Source organism: Dioscorea cayenensis, chromosome 5, assembly GCF_009730915.1.
Source record: "Dioscorea cayenensis subsp. rotundata cultivar TDr96_F1 chromosome 5, TDr96_F1_v2_PseudoChromosome.rev07_lg8_w22 25.fasta, whole genome shotgun sequence".
In the NCBI taxonomy this organism is placed as follows: Eukaryota; Viridiplantae; Streptophyta; class Magnoliopsida; order Dioscoreales; family Dioscoreaceae; genus Dioscorea; species Dioscorea cayenensis.
This window is the reverse complement of record NC_052475.1, coordinates 2750247-2767430: the sequence shown is the minus strand read 5'-3', so window position 1 is coordinate 2767430 and position 17184 is coordinate 2750247. Positions and strand designations below refer to the sequence as shown.

Sequence of the window (17184 nt, the reverse complement as noted above, 5' to 3'; positions counted from 1 at the left end):
GATTCTACAGGTGCGGTGACTCCCCCTACCACCCAAGAGTGATTGATCTACTCCCTTCTCAGCTTAAGAAAGCCTCAAACATCGGATGGTAACCCTCGCCTTCTTAGCCATTGTTTTGTGTTTTGTTTGGTTGTTAGTTCTTTTGGTTGGCCTCACTCCGGATTATTGCTACTTTTTGTTATTGTTCTTGTTCTTTGGCTTTTCTTTGTAAGCTTCTATTTTTTCTAGGTTTGTTTATATTTTAAAAAAAAAATATATTTATAGTTTACCTATTTTTCTAAAAAAAATTGTTTTATAGACAACCTGCCAAATTATTAATAATATAAAAATAATTACAAGATAAATTTATTTAGAAGTAAAATAAAATTTTCATATATATATATATATATATATATTCATAAGAAAATTGCAAATATTCAAATTACTCATATATCCATTAAATAAATCACTTCTGTATTATAAAATAAATTAAATCATATTTAGAAATAAAAACATATTCGGTTAGGTTTTAATCAACCTGGAGCATGGCCTGGCTAGTCTTATTCATTGTTGTTTTATGAGTTCTTGGATTTACAATAACACCCCTAATATTTTTAGAAATGTCATTTGTCTTGTATTCATTCTATTCTTGCTTTAACTAAAATCCCCCAACTTTTTGGGAATTTCATTTATCATTCAATAAAAGTTTCAATATTACTAAGTCCCAATAGTGGTATTTTTCATTCCTTGTTCCGCCCTGCCATTTTTCTTTTCCTGTATATTTATGAATGTATTGTTAGGTTTTTTAAATTAAGAAAAAAGATTTCATCAAACCCCTATAATATAGAATATTTATTAATAAATTTAAATTTTCAATAAATGAATTTTTAAATATTATATATATTTTTTAATTAAACCATTACAAATGCACAAGTATAATCGAATCACACAATTATTATAATCAAGTTGATATAATGATTATAATCTTACTTATTTTGATTTACAGATTGAAAAAACCTAAAGGAAATATATATATATAATTTTTATCAGAGTGGAGTGGGAAAAGGTAAAATCCTACACTTCTCACCAAAAAATTCCCACCCCACTTTTCAACAAAAATAAATAAATAAAAAAAATAAACCACCTTATTAAATAATTACTATCCCTTCTAATATCAAATGCAGCTCTTATTTTATCAGAAATTTCATTTAGCTTATTCGATTTCTCAATTTAACATAAACACCACTAATTTATCAAAAATTTCATTTAGCCTATGATTATTCTGGTAAGCAATTAAACAAAAATGTACGTACACACAAAAAAATCCCATTAAAATTCTTCATAAATGGTAAAATTTCAAATTATGTGTAAAAACACATTTTCTGAAAATGTGAGTAATGCTTGTGCAAGTAGTCTCAATGCCTATATATGCACTGGTTCCACCCCTACTTACTCCATTAAGATTTATGCTCACTTTTGCCTTTCTTAGCAGTCTAGTCGCTCATCTTAAAAAAAAAACTGAATAATTTTAATTTATCTTCTAAAAACCGCCTCTAATTCTAATATTTTGGAAATTTCATTTGACTTCTCTAAATTCACAGTTTAACAATAAAAACCCTAGCTTATTTAAAATATCATTTAAGGCCCCTGCTGGAGTTCACCATCTTCAATCCGTCCAATATCTTTTCAACGTCATCAAAGATGGAATGGTTGGTCCCGTCATACCATAATCTGTTTATCTCCTCATGAAGTTATTAGCCAAAAAAAAAATTGCATAACTTTGGTTTTAAAGAATATTTATTGGGCAAATAAATAAATAAATGTAATTAATTTTTTTTTTAATCAGACACTCATGAGTAGGGCTAGCAACAAACCGAACCTGAACGAGCTGAGTTCAGCTCGAGTTCGGTTCGAAATTCTAATTTTTAACTCGAATTCGATTCAGATTTGAAATTATAATCTTTGTTCGAATTCGGTTTAGTTTGAAATTTTAATCTTTAGCTCTAGTTCGGTTCGTGTTCGATTCAAAAAACTGTAAATATGCTAACAAATTTCAACCTAGATCAAATTAAGAAAAAATAATTTAAAAAACTATTGTAATTTAAATTAATTTCTATTTTAATTTTAAAAATTAAAAAATAAATTAAAAAATAAATTAAAAAATATATATTCGAAGAGCTAACTCTAACTTGAGTTCAACTCGTTTATTGTTTGAGCTCAAATTTAAGTTCAAATTCAATTTGTTATTAAAATGATCGAATCGAACTCGAGCTGCTCGCAAACAGTTTGATTGTTTGTCAGCCTTACTCATGAGCCCTCCTTCTCATCATCCTTAATTAAATGTGTCTAGTAAATTAAATTAATGTTGATGATTCCTAATCATTAATTACTATTATTTTTCATTATTTTCTTTTTCTTTCCAAATGGCTTTTTGAGTACCTGTTTTCAATTTATTCTTTGCTGGTGTCAGTTCTCCTTGTCCATATGCTTTTTTGTTGGGGGGAAATTTTTAACCGGATAGTACTTATTTGTGAATTGCTGTAATTCCTTCCTATCTTTCAAATTTAAATTAATGCAAAAAGGTCTTAATTATTACAAGGAGTCACAAGTCTATGAATTTCATAAGTTTATCATCCCAATTAAGTCCCAACATGATGAGGATGGAACTAATGTATATCCAACCTTACCTTTTCATTTATTAGTGAAATCTTTATGTGGCCAGGTGAGACCATGCATACAAATGCTGCTGTGATTCTACTCCGAGAGCATTTCAAAGAACCATTTTAATTTTTTTTATAATATTTAAATTTTTATTTATATTACTTATTTTATTAATAATTAAAAAAATATTAATTATATTTAATTATTTATATAATAAATGCCTATAATACTTTTGAAATTCAAAATATAAAAATAATTTCTATGATAAGAGTTATTTAATTATATTATTTTATATATGATATTGTCTCAAAATTTCTCACTAAATTTTAAAAACTCTGATGTGAAACCGGAAAAAATACCTAGTTATTATTATTTTTTTTTTTTTGGCATCACAGCTATATATATATATATATATATATATATATAAGCAATTTGTGCCACTTGGCTGACATGCAACTGGTATTGCAACTTAAAAGGGAACTTTGTGATTTTATTAACTAGCGAATTACACAGCTATTTTTGCAACCTTTATATATATAAATATATATATATAAAGCCCTAGATGCCAATTTTAAGGAAAAAACAAGTTTATTTTGCCAAACTACAAATTACTCCCTGCAAATAGACGCCAAATATCATATATAATTAGTGTTATTTAAGAGGTTAAATTAATTTCTCGAACTTTATGTTTCCAAAATATGGTTAAGCAAGACTTGAGTAAGAATAAATGACTACAATTCTGAAAATTTTTAGATATTGGTTGGCTTTGAGAATATATTCTATTTTCTATTTTTAATTTTGTTTTAATAAAAATAAATTGTTTTTTTTTAATGTTTTAAGGAAACATCTTTGTTTGAGTTTCTAAATAGTAAAAAAAATAGAGATACGGTCAAACGGTAACTTTGTTTTGATAAAAAAAAATTTAATTATTTTTTTTTAATATTTTAAAGAAACATCTTCGTTTGACTAAAGGCTGACATATAACAAGAATGGCGTGTCCAAAACAGTTCAGCAAATTTTTCAGATTATTTTTTTCCCAAAAATTCCGATCAAGCTAAACCTTTAATAAAAAAAATAAAAAATCATTGTCAAAATACAAAAATACATATAAAAAAATAAAATAAAAGTTTGAAAATGTTTATAATATTTCCCCAAAGGGCCATTTCAGTTTTTTTCCTTTCTTTCTTTTTGGTAATTCGGTTAATTTTTAAATTAAGATTACTTAATTCACGAACAAATAAAATGAAATATTGATGGCTGTCTCCCAACACATAAATAACAAAATGGAAGAAAAATGAAAGCACATAAAGAGAGAAAGAGCAAGAGCAATGACCTAAATGTCCCACCTTTTCTTGACACGAACCATGAAGACTGAGTTCCGGATTTCATCTCGAGGAACCTGGACCATAAATTGAACCTTCACCTTCTTTGGCGCTGTCTTCGTTTTCCCATCTTCATCTCCAACCTTAAATCAGGATACCCAAATATAAGACCATGTCTATATTACAAGTCAGTTGCAGCAAGCTAATCCAATAGTCTACTCAAGAAAGAACCACATGTATCAGCATATATACATATATATATATATATATAAAGTTCTTTTTTGCTTTCTCGGTGAATACATAACGTATGTGTGTATATATATAATCTATGGTTGCAAATGAACTAAGACGTCAATCATTCACAAGCAATAAGGAATTTATACATGCAAAACTTGGCTATGAGTTATGAGAAATAATAACTTACCCAGAGGGATGCCCAACCAAGCCGCACCTCTGAATCATAACCAGCTTTGAACTTGAAATCTTTGCCCATAGTGTGCTTATAAACAGCACTCCATTCATCAGAGTCAAAGTGGTACCAGTAGCTGCAGAGGAAAGGAATGAATTTGAAGCATACAATGACAATCAACCAGATAATCAAGAAGACATTAGTATGGTGTTATGGAGAAAAATAATTTATTGATATTCATATTGTAAACCAAACCCCCATCGGAGATGGTGATATATATATATATGATTTATTCAAAATATCGTGACCTTTTTGGCACCAATAGGTAATGATGATGACAAATATTACTCATATTTGCCATGCCATACACCTTCGAATGGTCAAATGATAGCACAAAGATTTAGACATAACATATGAAGAAAACTTGGATACTATTATTGTTTCACTATTGGTAATACTCTCGTAAACTAAAATTCCCCACTAGGCTTTCCAAATTAATAATCACATTTTTTTTCTCAAGATGCACAAAACCACATCATGAGATTTTCTAATGATAACATCTCAGTTAGGAAATCTAATTTGTAAAAATACCACTGATTGCCAAATCAAATGTTATGGCAAATAAGTTTTCAAGTCAATACTGACCAAGCTTTATTGATGGTATAAATATTTAGCTATAAAACTTCCAGTAAAATGTAGCTGAAAAATCAAAAACAAATTCCAAAAATATTAATTTGAATTTTACAACAGAAAGGAGTGTCCAAGTATATTCACGCTTGTTAATTAACCAGCTCAAAAAGAGCATGGTAAAACCACAAAACTTACTGACCTCAACTTGTCTGAAGGAGAGAAACGACGCTTAAATGCAAAAGATGGTGCATTAGAAGGCAAAGTTATACTGGGAATGAATGATATCTCCTCATCCTACCATAACATGCAAGTCTTTGTTAGCAAAATTCAAAATATACATATCAAGGCATAAAAAAATTGGGAGTATAAAACTAGCAAAGAAAAGGATAGGGATATGACCTTATAGCAGTATCTTAGGTTCACATCATTTTCCTTGTACACAGCAGTACAAACTCCATTTAGAATTTGACCCTTCAAGATCCCGCTCCATGAAAGTTCTCTTTGAGCTTCCTCATTTTCCCTTTCCTCCACCGACAGTTCACCTTGGGGAAATCGTAAAGTTGCCCGTGGCTACATAAACAATTGTCCATCTGTTTATTTGTGACATGGGATAGCACAAATTTTCTTTTCCTTGTCCTCACACTTAAAATAATAGAAATCATTACCATTTACAATGATGCAGGTCAAATCTAAATAAATTTGACACTGGATTACTCTTCAGGGCTTGAGGACCCATAATATTCTTGAAGACAACTAGTGTGTAAATGCAGAGTAAAGGCTGGAGTTAGAATGTAAATCTTTTACAATATAGGAAACAGAACAATTAGTATGTGCAGTCTGGATTGCTCTAACTAATGAAAGCATAATCTAGGTGTTTTCTTTTCGAGTGAGCATATAATTGAATCAAGAAGACGACACATTCACATTTACATTGAAAGAAAGATAGACTCGTATAGTGGATACAAATATAATCCAAACTATAACGAAGGATGATTAATGTAGTTGATCTGATATTTGTTATGACCAAATACTTCAACTTGCCTGATAATTGATAAATTCACAAATAAAATGTGCACTCTGATGCTACTTACCAATCCACTAAATGGAACAGCAGATGCCAATTCAAATTTGTACGATGGGTCAACCAAGTTCGCAATTAGTGACACTTCTCCTTGTTGCTCCTGAGGAACAGAACCTTAATGTAAGAAAACACATAAAGATTTAAAACATGCGGTATTGCAGGGAGAAAACCTTCAGGCTATTATACAAACATCCAAAGATGATACTTTTCTACAAGGATACCTACTTACAGGCAAGCCGACTCTGCCAGGCAAGAACCTCTACCCACCACATTGGAAAGTCAATTCATTAGCCCAAATGGCTCAAGAGCAAGCTACAAGCATGCTCCGTAAACTGTGACTTGGAGAAGATCTATATTCAGTTCAGAATCTTCTCCAAATAGAAAAATCCTCATATTACTAACAAACCTACTAAAAACAAGGAATATGTATTAAACCTAAATGCCCTAAACAAGGAATGAAGATTTAATTGCATTTATGGGGAATATTATAGGGGACGTTCATTTGGGGAAGTGGTGGGGAAGTTACTGAAGCGGACTAACTTTCCCCCACTTCAGATGAAGCTGTTTTCCAATTTGTACCCGCATGAAAAAACTGTTTGTATACCTTTATAAAAGTGAGAAATTGTTGCTTTACACCCTTGCTTAAAACACTTATACTTGGATATAAAACTCTATGCTTAAAAGTCAACCTTTATAAAAGTGAGAAATTGCTTTGCATCCTTGTGAAAACACTTATAATTGGATATGTACCTCTATGGTTAAAAGTCAACTCAAAACCTCGTAAAGAGACAGATTCACCCTTAACCTTCTTGTTCTCTTCCGCTCCCAAGATGGATGGAGAGGAGAATGGTGTAGTTTATTTTTTAATAAAAGTTGTTTAATTGACTTCTGGCCACAGGGGTGTATAAAGAAATGACAATGATTTTTAGGTATATACAAGCAAAATTGGTTTTACCCGAGTATAACAGCAATTGCTTATCTTTATGTTTAAAATGAGGCTCATGGTTAATTTGGTTGTCTTTAAAGATTTGCCAACCAACATCAAAATCTTTGACATCTCTACTTCCAATTTTATCTAATTGCTTCTCATCAAAATGTATCTAGTTGCTCCTCATCCGGGAACCTCTTTCACCTATTTCATATTTCATCATTAGACAAACGACCCCATTTCCCAAGAAACACATGTGGGGATATAAGTGCTCAAAAACAAGTAAAAATGCCTCTGACATAACACAATGCCATAAAAAGAGATCACATGTAATTTCATAATGAAATAATACATGCATAATTATGCAATCAGGTCAAAATTACTCAACACACACAAGGAAAATATATAAATCTTCAATGGCACTCAAGAGACAAATGAAGGGAATTACATCCATCTCAAGTCAAACTATAAACTATATTTGACCTTTATAGTAAACAATAGGCACCATTTATTTTCTCAGAAGGTTTCGCATAACATTCTTCCTCAATGGGGTATTAAGCATGACACAAGAAAAAACTACAAACATCTGGTCCATGTTGCACAACTACTGCCCATGTTTGGTCAAAAACTGAGAACTATCTCCATTAAACCAAAAATAGACATGCGTAAAATATAAATACAAGCAAACCCAATACAATAACAGTAGACTAAGCAAAGAATACCATTATTCATCACTTTGAAGTTAAGAGTAGACTAAGCAAACCCACAATAATAATTAATGTCTTTCCATTTTTACGGGCATGATTTCAATGTGAGCAAGAAGATGCTTCCAATTTTTAGTAAAGCAATTGAATTTAAAACACACTAGAAAAAAAAATATAGTAAACAAAGACGCACCTTCTTATAATGATACTTGAAAAGTAAGACACTAGCCAAGTTAATGCAAGAAAGAATTGACTTGCTACTTTCGCAAGAGCATGAGAAAGAAAAACTCTTCGTTGTACAGCCTAATTGAACAAAATTTGACTCTCCAATTTGACCACTCTGAAAAACAATCTTAGATGAATGAACTTGACGAATGTGTTCTAGAAAACACTAACAACCCAACAGAAAAGAATATTAAGGTACTAAAAATGCAAGCCTAATGCAGAAGATGATATTTGAATGATGGAACAATTGAATAGCAATTTGTAGAAAATACACCCCAGTAAATATTCAAGAAACATCAGCATGATGATGAGAACAAAATACACGATTACTTCTTTGTAATTTGATTCGCAAATTAAATGCTAACGTGAATAAGAACAAGGCGTGTCAATGGATAACTGTTACTTTTTTTTTTTTTGACATTTACATATTATTAGCAAGGCAATTAACTAAACGGACTAGAAGAGAATTACTGCATAATAGGCCAGCTCTCATTCTGTGCATCAAAAACTTTAGTTAGATGTGCTAGTTCAAGATGTTGCACACAATTTAAAGAAAGAAAGCTGGTAATGGAAACTGATGGAAGTTCATTTCTGTAAATTTAAAAAGTTGTACAGGCAATTATGATGATTTAATAGCACAACAAGATAATCATATACAAAGTAACCAAAAGTTCTAATAACAATAGAGCAAATGGCACTGTGTAGAGCAAATAACAATAGTAGCTAAAGCTCAGTTAACAGCCTCTTTTTAATTTATCAAATTCATCCATCCAGTTGACTGTGCGAAATATGACCATTTTTAATACAGCAGCAGTCAAAGTTAGTGTAGAACTTCCTTAAAAAGGCAGAGCTAAGGAGTAAATAATACACAAGTCAATTTCTAATTTCATCGCTTGTTACTTATATATAAGACTTTCTATAACACCTTATCTGCTGTTTGGTTCTATGATAGCCTCGGCGCCACTACATCCAACTAAATGTCTACTAATAATATTATAAACAAGAATATATTTTTTCCCAAATCTATATTAATTTATTAAAAAATCATATTTTATAATAAAAGATCAATTAATTGTCAATAAAAATCAAGCTTTCATATAAATAAATTTAATTTAAATAAATACCAATTAGGGTCAACTTACTTTACTAGCTTCCACCAAAACAAATTTAAACATCAAGAACCAAACACTAAATCACTCCAACCTATCCTAACCCCAACCAAACACCACCTGAGTTAATCATAAAGTAGTTCATTACAGTACTCATAGCACAAAAAGCAACCAAAACAAAATTGAAAAAGAAGCACAACCCCAGACAAGCATCACTCTAGTGAACAATAAACTAGTTCATTCTGATTTTGATGGCATAAAGAGCAACCAACTTAACATTGAAAAAAGAGTACAACCCCAACAGAATACCATCCCAGAGACACATAAACCAGTTCATTATGATTTTGATAGCACAAAAAACAACAAAAGTAAAATGCCAAGGAGCACAACACTTCCACACTGGTGAAACATCAATTTGACAAATGCAAAAAAGTTTAGACAAGCATGATTCAAATAACAAAAACCTAAATTTTAAATGTTCTTATAGTATCATCCCTTTAAGGATTGAGACCAAAATACCCATGCATATATCAACAATATGATGACGCTACAAAAATTACAAAAGAAAAAACCAAGATGGTGGTGATGTACTTGGATTTCAAATCTTGACTAGATGATCAAAAGTTGAATTTTTGAAATCATCCATATCTTTGACAATTAAATGTCCTAACAATATCTTCCAAAAGGAATGGACTTAAACCCAAGTAGCAATGTCCTAGTCTTCTATTCCAGTTCAATGTGATCAGAAAGAAGCAAAAGGCCAGTGACATTAACAAGCTATCACTTAAGTTACTACAACACTCATTCCTCACTTCACATACAAAAATAAATAAATAGATAAATGAATAAAACATCTAATTTCTTGGTTCTTGGAATCAAAAAAACAATATCACCAACAAGAAGGCCTACCTCCACCAAGTCAAATCTTTCCAACCAATTTCAGCCTAATTTAGCAACAAATTTCAATAAGGAAACTAAAATCTAAAATATACAAGCAATATAAAGTCCAAACAGCTTCAAGTTAGAACAATATTAACCATCAATTTCCAAAATAACTTTACTCACCCTAGCAAAAATTCCAACCAACAGTATCAAAGATTCACTCAATTATCGCAGAAAGCCAAGAAAAAAAAAATAATAAGGAGACAAGGGAAACGGAAATATCGAGGACCTTGACATCGTGAGTGGCACGGAGCTGAAGACACCCGGCGAGATCAAGGGAACCCTTGAGAAGCGCGTTCCGGGACTCAACATCGTAAAGGACGGAGAGATTCTTGGTGAGAAATCCAATCTGCGGGGACGAGACCTCACCGCGTTTATCATTCTGGAAAGAGAGCTTAAGCTTCGCCAATCGGTCGAAAAGGCGGCAAGAAACCTTGTGGAACCACACATCCGCCTCGCTATCAAACTCCGACGTGACCCTGAGCGCAGGTCTTGGGAATTTGAGGAACCTTCCTCCATCTTGGCGCAGCGGTGGCGGCCCCAAAAGAGCCGGCGGAGGAGGAGGAGGAGGAGGGCTAGGTTTAGGGTTAGGGTTTAGAGGAGCAGGCTCTGGCTGCCCCATCAGCGGAGAGAGAGAGAGAGAGAGAGTGCTTGAAAGGGTTTGTCTTGAAATGGAGGGAGTGGGAGAAAGCACTCAGAAGAGAATGGAGGTTATTTTTGTGAAATTTAAAAAAAAAAAAATGATAAAAACAGAGTGTTTGTTGGAGAGATAAGGCTTTCCAGATGTCAGACTCTGTGTACTACTGTGGCACATTTTTTATGTATAAATTATATATATAAAAAATTATTATTATTATTAAAAATATTTTATATTTTTTCATATAATAAATTACACTTTCGTTATTTTTTATTTGTTATCGTGATTATTTTTTATTTTATCTGTCGTGATTAACCAAATCTCATATATCAATTTTTATAAAAAATTATTTTTTTAAAATTACCCATAATTAATATTTTTATATTTTTTTTATATCTAATTCTAATAAAAAATTGAATAAAATATTAACAGTAATTTAAAAAAAATAATTAATACTTTTTAATATTAAAATAACAAATAAATAACAAACATTTAAGAAATATAAAAATATAAATTAGGGATAAATTTTAAAAAATAACTACTTTTTAATAAAATTTTATACAATAATTAAAATTTTTTAGTATATAATATTCGGTTAACTAGAACAGATAAAAAAAAATACGAAAAAATACATCGGAAATACCTTGATTTGGATGATACCAGGGAAATCCGCAATTCCAATGTCACGTCACATCTCCAAATGCAATTTTTGTGTTTAAATAATAAAAAAAACCATCATAAAATGTGAAATCGAAATTAAATAAAGAACATAAGGATCAGAGAAGGCAAACAAGAGAAACAATATTCACACAAAAGAACAATCAATCAAAACCAAAAAATATATATGACAAGTACAAAGCCACCTGCATGGTAATAACAGGAATCAACACATGAGTCTTGACAACTTTGTTTACATACACACAAAAGTAGCTCACCATAGTTCTTTACATCAAAACTTTTTTAAGCATTGAAGATTATGTAAAGTCCCACTGAGTACAAGAACACCAAGATTTCATCGGCAATCTATTTTAAACAATAATGCCCACAAAAAAATAAACTTCACCTTACACAGCGTAGAAGCCGTATAGATTTTAGGGTTGGTAAGCCATCAACCGCAAGTAGGAGGGGCGACGGGCTTCCCACGGCCGATGGTAAATCCCCTAGTACCATCTGGCATTCGGGGCCCGGGAGGTTGCTTGGCAATGGCCGGCTGCTCAGGTTGGATTGGATGACTTGAAGGTGGAGTGCCGATTGCGTGGCCTCCGGTCTTGTTATTATTGTGGTGGTGGTTATTGTGGTGGTGGCCCCGTCCCCGCCCCCTTCCTCCCCTGCCACGGCCCTTGGCCCGCCTAACCACGTCCTCCTTATCATTAACCTCCTCACCCTGTCAAATGGGAATTCACAAAACAGTTGAAAACACAAAACCCATTGACTTGCTTCTAGTGACTAGCATGGCGTATTTATTTCCGATTTAAATGCAATACAAGAGAAACTAAATTGTGTTATAGTTAATTAGAATGGAATGATTTGGGTAAGTAGCATCAACAATGCCTACCACATGTTCTGTTGTAGTATCAGAAGGCAGGGATAAATCATCAGTCTGTTTCTCCTGAGCCTGGTTAGATGTGGAAACGTCCTCCTCCTCACCATTCCCATCACCTTCATGCCCTCCTTTTCTTCCTCGAACTGTTCCGTGCTTACTCTAATTCTCGGAAGCAACAAAACTTTGTTTTAGAACCAGAAGCAGGCACTTCATGTAATTTGAAAGAAATTAATTGCTAAAGAATTAAAATGGCCCAAGCAAAACAAGTAGCTCTCTAGAAGCTAGTTCTTTATCCTTACTAATTTACAGATAAAGCAAGTACAGTGGTTAGGTCACTATTGCATCATCTAGTCTATTTTCGGATGTCATGCAATCACCACAAACTTTTCAGCTACTTGAAGTCATGAATTTGCAAAATCAAGCATATTGCCTGTCAAATAATCAAGATCATTGTGCCAAAGATACCAAGAAGTAAAAACAAAGGGCATGGAATATTTGGTGGATCTTGCAAATGTGAAAACAAAGAAAAATCTGTTAGAGCACGAGCTAAGAAGATAAAGTGCAAGAATGTTGAACAGTGTGGCCAATACCATGCATCTATGCAACAGACGAACTCTGAGCCCACTCCTCCAGTTCCTTTCATCATTGAGTTCAGAAACCTGTACAACATACAGATATTTAAAGCCAGATAAATAGAAGACACAACCACATTTTTATGGGCTAAAAGTTTGGCACTTACAGCTTTTTCCGCATCCTCACTAGTCTCATACTCCACAAAAGCATGCAACTACACATGAACAAGGAACGATCATATCCATAAGTATTAATTCAATGGAAAACCACATAAGTTCAACCCACATTTAACCAAAGTGTACATATTGTAGAGCTTTCTGTCAATTGTACAATTTCAGCTCTTTGTGCAGATATACCAGGAGATAAAAGTCTTAGTACCCTCACAATTAAATTAAATCCATTTCTATATAACCATCTTGTATACTATGACCAAGACTTTGCTAATTTACAGGAACCTAGGAAGTTCTCATGCTAATTTCTGATTGTTTTCTTCAGATTGGTTTGGGAAATACAACACTTATGGATAAAACACGCCTTTTATATTCTACATCTTTAAGTTTTGTGGATTGTAAATAGACTTCTAAAAATGAAGAGTCCGAGACCATTAGAAATCTGCAAAGAGAATAAAAGGATAACAATTTTAATTCAAATATGAATGCACAATCAAATGTTTTGCTGAAGCAATCAACACAAGAGACACCTGCCAATCAATGTTCGGTGCAGCAAAATTCTAAAGCAGAATAAGAAATTCAGCAGCAAAGTGAAAAATTTAAACTCTCTTGAGCAAGTTAAAAAGTATTATTTAAGCAGAATATTAAATAGATTACATGATATAACTTAATGCAGATCCAGAAACCAATATTAAATCTTAAAACTATTATAGGAACAACTTAATGTAAAATCTAATTATATCGATCCATCATTCTTATGGTAAAATTGCAAAACATGATTTGAAATAAAAAGATTCAATCAAGTTAACTAGGTTATCTAATTTACATAGGGAACAGATTTCTATGTTCTATCGTATCAAAGCTTTTAGTTTCAAGTAGTGGTATACCCACCTTCCCTTTAAAATTTGTTTGCATCATGAACCAGTTATATTCTTAATCAATTGTCAATGTGTTGAATAATAACAACCAGATTAACAAAATGGAAAAATAAAAACTAGATCTCTGAGTAATAAAAAATTGAATTAAATATATTTCCTAAAACAGAAGCCATGGGGTTCAAAGTAAAAGAAATGCAAGACTTATACTAGAACAAGTTCCCCTGGAAAATGAATAATTAAGTCAGTTTTGACTATACAATCAACACAAGCAGAGTTAGAAGGAAAAAACAAAAGGTTACCCTGTTACCAAAAAGCATATCCATCTTTGTTGCTCTATTAGCTGGAGCACTTGTACCATTTGAAGTTTGAGGATAACAAGTACGAATAGACTTCACACTGCAATAGAATAGAATAAAACAGAATAATATCTCGTATAATGGTCCAATCATTAATGGGGAAGCATCCCAGCTTATAAATTGTCTACAACTTTATACCTTCCTACAGCAGAGAAAATCTTCATAAGGCTTTGATAACAATGATCCTCAGGTAGGTTTTCAGCAACAACAATTCGTGACTAAAGAAACAGATGAGTCAGCAGACACAAAATGAATGGCTGGCAGAATGTTCTTACAGAGAAATCATCATGTAACCTGTAATTCTTCCACATCTGTCTCAGTAATTGGCTGTTGCCTTCTTACTTTCTTTCCATCTTCACTAACAACCTGTAACAAAAATATGATAATGTAATGGGTTCATGGGAGCTAGATGGCAAACAACAGGTCCCGAGGGACTTACCAGCTTTAATGACTTACGGAGCGCATCAGCAAGTAGGGAATTGTTATGAACCAAAGCTTTTATCTTCTTAAAAGATGCAATAACAGGCATTGGCACTGCACAAAGAGAAGATAAAAATAATCTTAGACCTTGTTCATGATATTGACTAGAGACAACAGCAGACTGACATGTCTTAATGCTTGAAGAGTTTAAAATGTACATTAGGCACAAAGTCAGAACACATTATATGCATAACTTTCAAGCCTAGTTCCCATTTGGCCTACTAGCATATAAAATTTAGCAGGCATGACATTTATCAAACAATTATTCACCAGACATTTATCAAACAATTATTCACCAGACCCTTCACCCATTAATAAAAAATTACCTATACTAATATTAAAGAATTATTTTCCACTGTGGAAAAATGAATATCCAATTCCTAATGAAATTCTTCATTTTCCAAAAATAACTTGGTTTTTCAACAAAATCTAAGGGCTACCTAGATTTTTTTTAAAATCATTAAGAGGCTTCCCATGGCCCATAGCATGATTAATTCAAGATGCCTTGTTACCATGATAAATTTAAAACTAATATCTAGTGATTTATGTTCTCAAAGGATCAAAGTTATGAAATCAACCACGAGGCCCAACACTGCCAACAATATAACTGCCAGTAAATTGTTATATCATTAATATCTATAGATCATAGCAACACTACATTGACTGAAGGCCAACTGGCCAGGACAGGCACTAGTCATAATAGACGGGGATTTCTTAAGTTCTTCATCCATGAATTGGTTCTTATTCATTGCACCCATGACCCATCCAACTAAAACTATAACAACCTGCTCAGCCAAAATTGTCATTTATGGTGACCTCCAATCCAAGACAAACAAAGAAATAGACAGTACCTTTAATACTATAAGATGGACAAGTAACAAAAGAAATAAAAACTATAAAGAGGATTCACTAAAATTAGTACAGTAATTGGACCACGAGACAACATAGAAAACAACAACAACAAAAAAAATCCTTTGTCTTGACTTTTCTTGTTAAAACGCAAGTTAAGCATGAAATAAAAATATTTATTCTGAGGTTCTATTCTTGGGCGCTTCATAGAAACCAACTATTTCACATATAAGGAAAGGTCTAGAGATTGCAAGTGCAAGCAAAATAAATAAAAATAAATTGTGGCCATATTACTTTAAGAAAATAATTTCATGACATTTAACAAACAAACTAAGGTTGTATCTGCAAACTGTTTAAATTTATAAACACAAAATCATGCTGTAATTTATAAAATACCTTTCTCACAAGAGACATAAATATGAATGGTTATAAAAATGTTTTACTACCACTGGTTGAATATAGCTGCCTTTGTAATATACAATCAAAACTAAATAAAAGTAAGGTATCAAATATCACAAACAGACCAAAAAAATGCTGAAACTGGTAGACAATATCACGTATATTACCAAATCCCTCTGGATCTTTACTAATGAATCTCATCAAATGCTCAGTTGTCGCTAGATTTGCATCACTGAAGTAGTATTCAACCTGTTATATCCAAAAAGATAATCTTCATTTAGATGAAACAAATACACATTTTTAAGAAAACCATATTATCCATCATAAATCTCATGCCTTTATAATAAAAATAAATGCCCTACAAATTGAACTACCTTTTCCACTTACCATACCAACTTCGAAAAACTAAATTCCAAACTGAAACAACTTCATAAACACTATATAAACCAATTTGAAAAAGCCAAACAACCTGCTTAGTGATCTTCTGAACAGCCTCATCTGAAAGCCCATCTCTGACCGACGGAGGCGGATCTGGATCTGCCGAAGCCGCTGACTGCACCACTTCCTGCTCACCACCAAAGCCCCCTCCAACAAAATATTCAAAAGTTCCAGGATTGACCACCGGCGCAATAAACGGCGGTGGACTCGACGCAGGAGCATGGTAAACATGGATCATCGCTTGAGGAGGCGGCGGCGGGCCATGATGATGAATCTTCACCATCGGCGGCGCTGACCGGGGCACGAACTCCGGCGCCCGAGCATTAAGCCGGCTGGATGACAAACTCCACGTGAGCGCCGGATCATTCGGCGGCGCCGGAGAAGGATCGGCGGGGATCTCAACGGCGGCATCGACGGCTTCTTGCTCCATTGATCGGAGGGGAAAAATAGGGTTAGGGTTTTGAGATGATTTGATAGATAGAAAAGCCCCAACAGGGCGGAGAATAGCGGAGGGGTAATTCTCGAGATTTCACGGGATCGAAGGGAAGTCCAATTTATAGGGTGATTCTCCAGTGAAGTTAAAATGACGGAAAAGCCCTTAAATTTTAGTAAATATTACGTTTATGTCAGCAATGCCATTCAATGAATTGAGCGCTCTTCAGACAGTTATGGTGGGATGGAGTACGGGAAAGATTTAGTGATCTGTGTACGTGGCAGTCTGTGAGTGGACAGAAAACCCAATGCTATTATTTGTCGGTCTAGGATTGGTTATCACTTATATATCACCCTTTATTTCTTTTTAATTTTTCTTGTTTTTATCTTCAATTATAATTCAAGAAAATGTAAACTAGGGGAGAGGTAGGTAAATGAT

The 17184-nt window shown here is 32.9% G+C and overlaps 2 protein-coding genes across 2 annotated transcripts; both read right to left on the bottom strand.

The window, feature by feature from the left end:
- Positions 1-3866: 3866 nt before the first annotated feature.
- On the bottom strand, positions 3867-10712 carry LOC120262396 (outer envelope pore protein 37, chloroplastic). Its single transcript, XM_039270498.1, has 6 exons — positions 10220-10712; positions 6093-6182; positions 5401-5571; positions 5201-5295; positions 4387-4507; positions 3867-4105 (listed from the first exon to the last, which is right to left on the bottom strand). Exons 1-6 carry the CDS (start codon positions 10610-10612, stop codon positions 3974-3976), a joined length of 1002 nt encoding a protein of 333 aa, XP_039126432.1. The 5' UTR covers positions 10613-10712; the 3' UTR covers positions 3867-3973.
- A 760-nt stretch (positions 10713-11472) lies between these two features.
- LOC120261865 (la-related protein 6B) lies at positions 11473-16830 on the bottom strand. The gene is made up of 10 exons (XM_039269872.1): positions 16345-16830; positions 16043-16124; positions 14587-14681; positions 14442-14513; positions 14286-14365; positions 14091-14187; positions 12910-12957; positions 12761-12829; positions 12183-12329; positions 11473-12011 (listed from the first exon to the last, which is right to left on the bottom strand). Exons 1-10 carry the CDS (start codon positions 16741-16743, stop codon positions 11736-11738), a joined length of 1365 nt encoding a protein of 454 aa, XP_039125806.1. The 5' UTR covers positions 16744-16830; the 3' UTR covers positions 11473-11735.
- Between the last annotated feature and the right edge of the window lie 354 nt (positions 16831-17184).